This window comes from Malaya genurostris, chromosome 2, assembly GCF_030247185.1.
Source record: "Malaya genurostris strain Urasoe2022 chromosome 2, Malgen_1.1, whole genome shotgun sequence".
In the NCBI taxonomy this organism is placed as follows: Eukaryota; Metazoa; Arthropoda; class Insecta; order Diptera; family Culicidae; genus Malaya; species Malaya genurostris.
This window is the reverse complement of record NC_080571.1, coordinates 19143340-19153505: the sequence shown is the minus strand read 5'-3', so window position 1 is coordinate 19153505 and position 10166 is coordinate 19143340. Positions and strand designations below refer to the sequence as shown.

Sequence of the window (10166 nt, the reverse complement as noted above, 5' to 3'; positions counted from 1 at the left end):
TTATACGAAGTTTTATGTCAAAATTTTCAGTTCAGTTTTTTGACAGTATCTGCTATGATCTGCTATGTGAGATGATACCTTTTTTTATCAATCCGCATGTGTTTTTTGCATGAGTATTTTTCGGTGTTTCAGTTTTCATGACATTATTCTAATGTCAGTCGTTTTAAGTGGCAATTTGAGATTTTAATCACTCATTATTCTGTAATGTCGAAACTGCAAATCGGATCGAATTTGAATCTAAAAGTGTAACAATCGATTAAACATTCCATGATATGGCGCAGTAAGTTCCACTTTAGAGTTTACGGTTATTTAAGGTACTTCAGAGCCGATATTCAGGAACCAGAATAACGAAAACGGATTCGTATGGCCATATGACGAATAAATTGCAATATTTTTGAGTCCAACTTTGAAGCTTTTCGGGATTGTCATCTTCTATATCGCTTTGAATTTTAAAAATTCATCATCCTACAATTCGAGAATCGGAAGTCAGAATTGGATAAAATTGGATTTATTTGAATTTGAGCTTTTGTTTCTGAAATTCGATTAGGCTTTTTTTTGAGAAAACGAGCTTTGAGAAACGGAATTCTAAAATCGGTATGGCCGAAGTCAGATAAATTCACCTGACTAGTTGTATAGTTTACATTTGTTTCAAAATGTTTGAAAATCAATATAGACATCTTTGAGGAATCTTAGTGCGAATTAAATTTTTGGGTGCCTTCCGAATCGAAAACTGAATACAACCAAAAATGAAAGTGAAAGTGTATTTGGTTATCGACTATTCAAATCTGCTAACTCGATAAACCTGATTAATTTATGTGAAATAGACATTTTTATACTAATCACCCTGTATCTCCAAAACCGGAAGTTGGATTTGACTGAAAAGCAAGATGTTTTATAGAATCTTAGAACTTTTCATTTGAATCTTAGATCGGTTCAGCCATCTACGAGAAAAATGAGTTACACAGTTTTAATTTCGTTTCACATATCATCCTGTAGTTCCGAAACCAGGGGTCGGAACCAAACATAATTCAGGAACCTTGTTTGGGAGTATACGACTTTTCATATGAATCTGAGTTTGTAGAAAACGGTTGAGTCATCTCCGAAAAAAATTGAGTGAAATTATTTGTCATACACGCATTTGCTGATCTTGACGAACTGATTCGAATGGTATATGGCTGTTATGTTTTTCCATCATTTATTGCTGTAAATAGTTTAAATCAATATAATTATGGAATTGCTTTCAACTCGAAAATTTTGCCATCATCTGGTTTTCGAACGATTATGTTGCCAAAAACGAACCGTGCTATAATCGGTCCGAGGCAAAATATCATGCTGTACACAGTCTTTTGGGTACTTAGAAACAAATGTATGTTACAGTATAAAAAATCGTGTTTTATGTTGCTCCCAAGCATTGCTTTGTCATACAGCGCTCAAAACGCCTACTGCTGGAATAGGGGAAAAAGTCGCTTACACAAAAATTCCGATATCTCCGTTAAAAATGGATGGATTTTAACAATCTATGGCTTGTTGGATAGGTATTACCGTGCGGAATCTAAGTCTGAAAATATATACTGTTTTCAAGGTCAATTGTGACTGATACCTTCAAAAAACTGAAAATTTTGACATAAAACTTCATATAACTCAAAAAGCAAACATCCGATCTTAAAACCATTCAATAGCGTTCTGGATGACGGGGAGACTTTTCATTTGCGACTAGTTTGATCAAAATCGGTCCAGCCATTTCTGAGATATCGACCTCTTAGTTGACAACACACATACAGACACACATACATTTGCTCAGTTCGTCGAGCTGAATCGATTGGTATATGACACTCGGCCCTCCGGGCCTCAGAAAAATTTTTCTTTTTCACGATAAGTTTAGATATTAAATGTATTAAAAAAATCATTTGTTTGACTGGTTTTTTTATTTTGACTCGGACATATATTAAAAACATTTTCCGTAGTTTTTTATGTAGATTTATTTGAGGCTTGAAGATTCATACACAAGGGTGTTATGTTTTATAATCACCCTAGAAAGGAACAATTACATATAAGAAAACGGATATAAATTACCAGTAAATTATATTTACAAGTTCACCCGGTTCTTGTACTATACTACTGGAGGTTTTCTTTCCTTATCACTGAAAAACACCTAAAGCTCAACAGCAGAATCAAGAATCACCAGCTTCTTGTCCTACAATTTATTTCACTTTCGTTTGACAATACTTATATCAGTATTGATTCGCTTGCAAATTATCCTAACTATCCTAATCATCTTGATCTTCGTCAAGGTTAAGGATGGTGTACATTTGTACACTGAAAATAAATTCAATAATTCGAATTAGTTCAATATTCGACAAAGAGCACTTCGATATAGTGAAACTATGGAACCAAAAAGCACATTTGAAACATTTGCTCCATCCATTTTCGCTTTAGAACAAACCGAGTGTTGCACCACAATATTTACGAAGTGAATTAGATGTAACCTTAGTGCTCTTTTTCCAATTTGGGTTTTCGAAGTTTTTCGGTATTATAGTAATAGCTTTTCGCTTCTTGGTAGTCAAGTGATCCTTTGCAGCTTGATATTTTGACAATGCATTACGGGCCAGGCCTCTCCAAACAATACACAAACGTTGTCAATCGTTACAACTTTTCCGGGATGTTTTCGCAGAAACTCTTCGATGTTCTGTGCAAAATAAGTCTTCAGAGAAGGGCCATGAATGAGACATCAAGTGGTTGGGGTCGGTGACTGCAATGTGGAGGAAAGCTGAGGACGGTTTTAGTATGTGATGCATGTCCATCCAGCAGTAGAAGCATTGGACTGGTAGTCAACGGTCGCAAACACATCAAAAAATGATCGAACCAAGCGTTCAACATCTCTGTTGTCATCCATCCACTTCCGTTGCAGCGATATATCGATTCTGGTGGAGCTCCCTTTTGTAATGATTCACTCGTTTCTTTTGGAAATGCATAAACAGATGGTAAAAAGTACCCTGAAGCGGACATAAAAAGACATGCCGTAGGTCTAATTCCTCGTTCTGTGGAAGTAACTGCTCCTACTTTTTTTTTCTTAACAAACAAACAAACAACTTGGCGCCTCCCTTTCAAGGCTACAACCTTGGAATGTTTCGTTTGAACCTGCAATGCATTAATCGAAAATTTCATTGGGATGTATTCAAGCCAACACAGCATTAACTTACTTACTGGAAACCTGACTAGGAGGATAATTTTCAACTGCAATTTTGATAAAACCTTTGTTACGTGCCGCGAATGTACCTTCCGAATGTCCGTCCGTTTTATTCGTATTCACGTGAAACCAGTTATGTCACTGCCATTACTCACCCGCTTTCCTTCACCTAGTTCAAAACTATACGAAGTTGTATAGTTGTTTCGGTATGTTCAAAAGATTGCAATAGAAAACCACAAAGTCGTCAATATCTGTTCTTTATTTAGACCTTACCGTCATCGCAAAGTCGAACATTTTTCTGTTGTTGTTGCAATCGTTAGGAGGCAATTATATTCAGTTACGTGTGAATGTGTCTGTATTTTCCAATGTTTCTACTCTAATATAAAATAGCACTACACCTTGTGTTGACGTGTATGTGTGTGTGTGTGTGTGTGTGTGTGTGTGTGTGTGTGTGTGTGTGTGTGTGTGTGTGTGTGTGTGTGTGTGTGTGTGTGTGTGTGTGTGTGTGTGTGTGTGTGTGTGTGTGTGTGTGTGTGTGTGTGTGTGTGTGTGTGTGTGTGTGTGTGTGTGTGTGTGTGTGTGGGTGTGAATGTTTAGGTGCTTTCATTTTTTTTGTTCGAAGTTCTGCATGTTTTAGTATTGCTTCTTTGTTGTTTTTGTTTTTTTTTTGTTTGACTACTTGATAGCTCACGTTTTATTCTTCACGATTGCTGCCTTTTTTTCTCTTCACTATATTGGTTTCTCTTGTTTTTTTTTGCTAATCGGACTGATTCGTGTTTTATAGGTTCGACATTAGTGTGTAGAAATATTTATTCATGTGCAGTCTATTTAGTACTTGTTTTGTATTCTGCGACTATAATGTTTGTAACGCTCCTATGTGCTACTTACGGTAGTTTAGGCTTAATCATTTCTTACCCGATTCGAGTGCCTTATTTAGGTATGTTTGTATGTATGTATGTATGTATGCATATATGAAAGTGTGTGTATGATTCTTGCATATGTAATAGGCTTTATCTGCGCGCACACGCACTAATACCCACACACACTGGTGGTGTAATATTGAAGCGTAAAGGTAATACGTTTTCCAGTATCTTAAGGGTTTTTTGTCGTTTCGTTTAGAATTATCGTTTAGTTAGATTGTTTGTTCTAAGCAGAGGATAGTTAGTTCATATAATGTTAACATCTCTTAGTTTCTCTAAATAGCTTGGTAATTTACTATTCAACAGGATTTTCTCTGTGTGTAATCGCGGCGCATGATGCCATAATACAATTGTTTTTCTTTCCCTTTCTTTCTTTTCAGTAGAGCTCCTATCGTGGTATGAGTGTGAATGTGTAAATATACATCTGGAAGACTATATAACAATAGATATAGATGAAACTGTTCTTGATCGCTGGCGATCTACCGATTGAAATATGCAACAGCAAAGAATTAAGTCAAATAATGTACTATTCTATTCTAACAACGAGGCGCTAAAACCGAAGGCTTCTAGTGATTAGTTTTCCTATTTTTTTGTTTGTTTTGGCACATCTACATTTCTTACGCATCCTTGATGCAAAGAATGCAAAAATTAAACTCATTTTCGCGACCATGTTTTATGATGTGTCATTGTGAACTGTATACAATATTATACACTGCTCGGGTACTACTCGTAGTGAGATCAATATCAAACCGTGTGTGCGCGAAAGAATAGACCCTAGATTTAGGCAACATGCGTAGATATAGGCGTATCGTGAACATTCAACTTATCTAGATGAGTTTTGTGTGTATGCTCCGGTACTGATTCGTCGTTCGGTTTAGAAGTTAGTTATGATTGTTCAGCGCATGGTCACCGTTTACCATGAATTTAGACCGGCTTTGCGAAGAAAATGATAATAAAACAACAGAAAGTCTCAATTCAATAAATGATATTTTAGTATTTCTTATAACCATTCCAGTAGGAATCGGCACCTATCAGTGCCGATCCCATTTGGCATTGCTTGACTTAAAAACATACAAATTCCCTTAACAGTGCACTAACAGTTGAAGGTTCTTTTTTTCTTGCCCATAGAAACTTAACTCTGAAATCATCCGTTCGCAATGTTCAAGCGGCACATTCTGTTTCCGATCGAATACTACTAGCTGATATATTCTACCTACCGATAGGATTCTGTTGGCCAAACAAAAGCAACTCTAAATTGGCACCAGCAAGAAACAGAACAACTGACCTTACAGGAAGCTATGCTAACAGAAAGAATGCTCGAATAGATTCTAGCGAAAACAAAACAAATCATAATCAAACTGCCACGCGGCGTGGCATGCTTCGATTAGTTTTTTTTCCTTTTCTTTAAAGCGACGCTTCCGCTTCAACAATGTTGTTTTGATTATTGTTAACGTACAGCATGCGGTTGATTTCACCACTATTTAAACTAAACTAAAACTAAATCATGCTTTTGTATCTTTTTTTTCTTCTTCGTTCAACTGTTTCAGTGAATATTTTTTTTTGTTTTCTTTTCTCCTTTGCTCCCATCCTGTTTAATGTGATTGTTTCACTTTAGTATGATGCTAACTTTAATCTTCTTTCCTTCTCTGACTATACATAGTATGTAGAAAAAATCGATCTAGCTCTAGTAAAAATCAAAGGCGCGAGTGACTAAGTTCTGGTTTTCTTCTCTCATTTTCCCCCTTCTTTACTCTGACACTATCTACTGCTTCTCTAAACTTACTTATGGGTTTTCGTACGTCCACACACTAGGTAAAGATATATTGGGATAACTCTCGCTAAACTGTTCTGTTTCCTACTCTAACTGCTTAAATAAATAATAACTTTTTCAACAGAAAAAATGCAATTTTGGTTCATTTAAAGTGTACAAAACTATGTTTTTTCTTTCTTTCTTCATTATCCTCAAGTTGGACTTGGCGTCAATTTATTTCTCGTCAATAGTGTGAAAGCCTAACGACGAACCCTTGTTACTTAATTTAAAAATAAAAATCCATTCTCTTAAATAAAGCGACAAACTCGAACGTTGAACGTGATTCGATTGGCGCATTGGTAAACATAATAATTTTTCTAAGCTGGTCCTATAACAAATAATCAATAGAAAAAAACAGAAGGAATCCGCTCTTATCTTTTTTTAACTAAACAAATTAGTCTCAGTTTGTGGTTTGGTACGGCTCTATTTGACGTTTGTTAAAAACACAGTACTAGCAGTAGTAGTAATAGTAGTAGTAGGCCTTGGTTCGTGAAAAGCGTCGGGCACCGAACAAGAAGCACAATGTACAACAAGAGTGCCCGGAAATATGCTTGAAAGTGACACTGCCCCGTGGCAATTGAAATCTACTTCGTGGAGCGAAGGGATAACTGAGAAAAGGGAAAATTATGACCTATATATACTTCTTTTTTTTTCATAAATCCATATTTAAAACAATAACAAAACGGCCGAAAACAGCATGATACCATAGAAAAATAAATATTTCAAAAATAAAGAACTAAAAAAACAAAATCACGCTTCTTGATAATAGTACCTAAATTTGGATGCCGTCCTTCGTCTCCTGCCAACCCTTCTTTGGAGGTAAGCAGAAGTCCTCACGTAATTGACAATTATTGTTTCTTCTCGATCAATTATCACTTTCTCTCAACGAAGCGACCACGTGTAAACATAACCTGTACGAGAGGAGGTGTTTCTTCCCGGTTCCACCTTCGCTGATGCCGTATGCGTATGCGATTTCCCCGACGATTTCCAGCACAATATTACCGCACCCAGGAGGGTTTCTTTTTTAGTTTTTTCAGCATCCGTGCCGAGGACGATTTGCTCTTTTTCGGTGGCGACGGGGACGAATACTGGCACAGATCGTCCGGCATGTAGTAATTACGGTATGGTTGCGCTTGCTGCTGCTGCTGCTGTTGCTGTTGATGGACAACTACGTTGAATCCGGAGGGTGGTGTGGTTTCTAGTAGCTGTTGCTGCTGCTGATGCTGCGATTGATATGGTGACTGATGGCCGGAATCGTACGGGGTAGGTGCCGGTCTCTTCAGCGAAGACGACGCCGACTGCAAGCCATTCGACGAGTAGTCAATTATACCAGCCAGATTTAACAGGGCATCGACACCGGCCTGACGACGCTGCTCCTCCAGATCATCCGGGACCGGATGATTTTGACTGAGGGGAAGGAAATGAAATGGAAGTTATTGGCTTACTCATTCATAGGGGGGAACTACACCAAAATGACTGACCTTTCCTCACTGCTCTCGTAGGCGGCATCCGACAAAGTTCCATTACTGTTGGCGTCGCTGTTCGTGTTACTCGAGCGGCCACTTGCTACCACAGCCGGTATGCTACCACCTGCCGAGTAGGTGTGATCTTCGCTCGGTGAAGTTGTAATAACCGGAGGAGTTCTGTCGAAAAATTGTCCATAAGTTTCATATTGATCAAATCTAGCGCAACGTTTACTCTTACCCGTTCTGAAATCCTTCGGTGAAAATTTTTGGTCCATGCTTCAGAGCCAACATGGCGGTTGCGGCATTCACATCGTCTATCGTATCGGCACTCCAATCTCGGCTGATAGTCTCGCCAGTTGTCGAGCCACCCCCGGTGGTTCCATTCGGTAGTATCATTCCACCTGGTGGGGTTCCAACTAGGACACCGGTTGAAGTTGGCGGATGACCTCCTGCTGAATGCTGATAGGTTACGTGACACAGCACACTCGGTCCGGTTGCATGATGCGACTGGTCACTGCCGCCACCTTCATAGTCTATCGGTGTTGATGAACGACTGAAATCATCCCCGTCCGGATCCGCATGGTGCTGCTGCTGCGCTTGAGAGTGGATATGATGCAAATTAGCACCGTTCTGTGCATCACCCGGTGCCAAACGACTAGCGAGGTAAGGAAAGTTGTCCTGCTGGAATGGAGGAAACCTTCGTTGGGTGATCACTCGATTGGAACTAAAATCGACGTACCTTGGAATAACTACTGCCAACACTACTGGTGGGACTGTCCGTAGAGCGTTGATGCTGTTGTTGTTGTTGTTGTTGCTGTTGGGCCTGTTGTTGCATTGCTTTGTAGGTGGTTTTGTCAATTCCTGATCCCGAATGGAAAGGTGAACGTGACAGTGCCTGGATTAGATTCGGCCGATACTGCGGTTCAACCATCCAGAGTGAGCCCTTGCCAAGATTCTGTAACGATTGGTTCTTTTTTTATTCAAACAGTACATTGCAAAATTCCTTCCTCCGGAATGACCACAGTCACTAGGAGCCTGGTTAGAGCTTACCGCTGCCTTTTCCACCTTCTGGAAACACTTGTTCAGCGATAGGTTATGCCGAACGCTGTTCTTCCAACCGGTCGGTGCCGTTTTGAAGTACGGAAAGTGCTGAACAATCCAGGCATAGATTTCCTTCACTGGTAACGCCTTCTGCTGACAATTCTCGATCGCCATGAAAATTAGCGAACTGAAATCGAAACGTATTAATTTCCCTTCCGTTATAAAGTACTAAACTAACAAACCTAAAACTGAACGGCGGTTTACTCTGCACATTGACATGCGGATCATATGGCATATTGGTCGGATGTTTGGCCTTCGGTGGGGACAGTTTACCCTGCGAATGCTGCTGACTGCCATTGGTGCCGCCACCAACCGGCGAAGGCTGTGGGGAGGGTTGCGACTGCGAATGGACACCGGCGGTCATCGTGGTTCCACTGCCGTTCATGTGTTGCGGTGAAAGCGGCGGAGAAGATGGCGGTTTCATGCTGCCACCGTAGGTACTACTGCTGTAATCGTCACTGCTGACATTCGGCGATATGGGCATCGAGTAACCGTTCGATTTGGTCGGTGCCGGCGGGTACTGGCGTTCGTCTGACGTGAGCTCACCTTCTTCGAACTTTATTGCACTGCAACGAAAAAAAAAAAACCGTCACTAACCGAATCTAGTTAAGCTTACAAAATTACTACCACCAACCTTGTCTGTTGTTTGACGGGTGTCACGTACGAGCTGTTGACCTGTTTCAGCTGTTTCATGTGTTCCTCTCGTAGATACTTCTTATGGAAGTGTTGATACGGTGTACTGGTCCCGCTGTTACTGCCACTGTGGGCCACCGGTGGAGCGATGACTCCATTGCCGGTCGAACACGGAGAAGGTGAAGAATTGTACAGTGAAGAAGTAGACGACGGTGGCGAGGACGAAGACGCACAGGACACCGTCGACGACGGCGATTTGAGTTCCTTCTCTTCCTGGCTGATCACCGGATACTCAATGATTAGATCCCCGTTGATAGCGGTTACGGTTCGATACCGACCATTGCCCACGTAAAACGTTTCACCATTCGGATTTACTCCCGGTGGCAGCGGTCGTCCGCTAGTGTGCAGTGTCTCCGTGCTGTAGATAGTTCCAGTACTCTGAGTAGTGGCACAAGAAAATTCAAAAGCGTTAAAACGGCTCGATTCGGAACGGAAACTGTAAAAAACGACTTACCTGATCCGAAGTGGCACTGACGGAGTACGTGTTGTCTTCTGACTTGTTGGAATCATCAACGAAATCACCCGTTGGCGATAGACGCCCACCCACTTGCCGTGGACTGTCGGGTGAAGATACTGGGACCTTGGATAGGTTGATACCTGAAATAGAGCGAAAGAATAATTGTAAAACTAGCATGGACCTTTTTGTACCGACAAAAACAGATAACCTTATTTATAAACATTATACCAAATACAAATAATAATCCCACACGAAATATTTTTTTATTTACAAAATAAACTAATAAACGCAACCACATCAAAGTATGCTGACAGTTGCTATACGACACATAGGTAGGTGTTATGTTTCTTAATTAAAAATACTATGTTTTGAAAACAATGCAGCTTCAAGTTTAATTTTCATATTGGCTCGTCTATGAAAATTCAAATTCCATCTTGGAGTACCCGCATGCAGCAACAACAGAATTTATTCATTTACGCTATTCTGCTTACGAGTATTCCGCTTTATCTGACAGTTTTAGCTGAATAACCTA

At 40.0% G+C, this 10166-nt stretch overlaps 1 protein-coding gene across 6 annotated transcripts in view; it reads right to left on the bottom strand.

Annotated features, from left to right (window-relative positions):
• Nucleotides 1-3428: 3428 nt before the first annotated feature.
• Nucleotides 3429-10166, bottom strand: part of LOC131432527 (uncharacterized) — a 178569-nt gene continuing 171831 nt past the window's right edge. For 3 of the 6 annotated variants that reach the window (XM_058598857.1, XM_058598858.1, XM_058598856.1), the window contains 8 exons: nt 9632-9774; nt 9119-9555; nt 8667-9050; nt 8434-8611; nt 8123-8353; nt 7622-8064; nt 7399-7560; nt 3429-7324 (listed from right to left, as the gene is read on the bottom strand). In XM_058598857.1, coding sequence (XP_058454840.1) covers nt 6916-7324; nt 7399-7560; nt 7622-8064; nt 8123-8353; nt 8434-8611; nt 8667-9050; nt 9119-9555; nt 9632-9774 — 2387 coding nt within the window. In that variant the 3' untranslated portion in view covers nt 3429-6915. The remainder of the gene's footprint in view (nt 7325-7398; nt 7561-7621; nt 8065-8122; nt 8354-8433; nt 8612-8666; nt 9051-9118; nt 9556-9631; nt 9775-10166) is intronic. The other 3 variants (XM_058598859.1, XM_058598860.1, XM_058598861.1) reach the window with 3 other exon arrangements.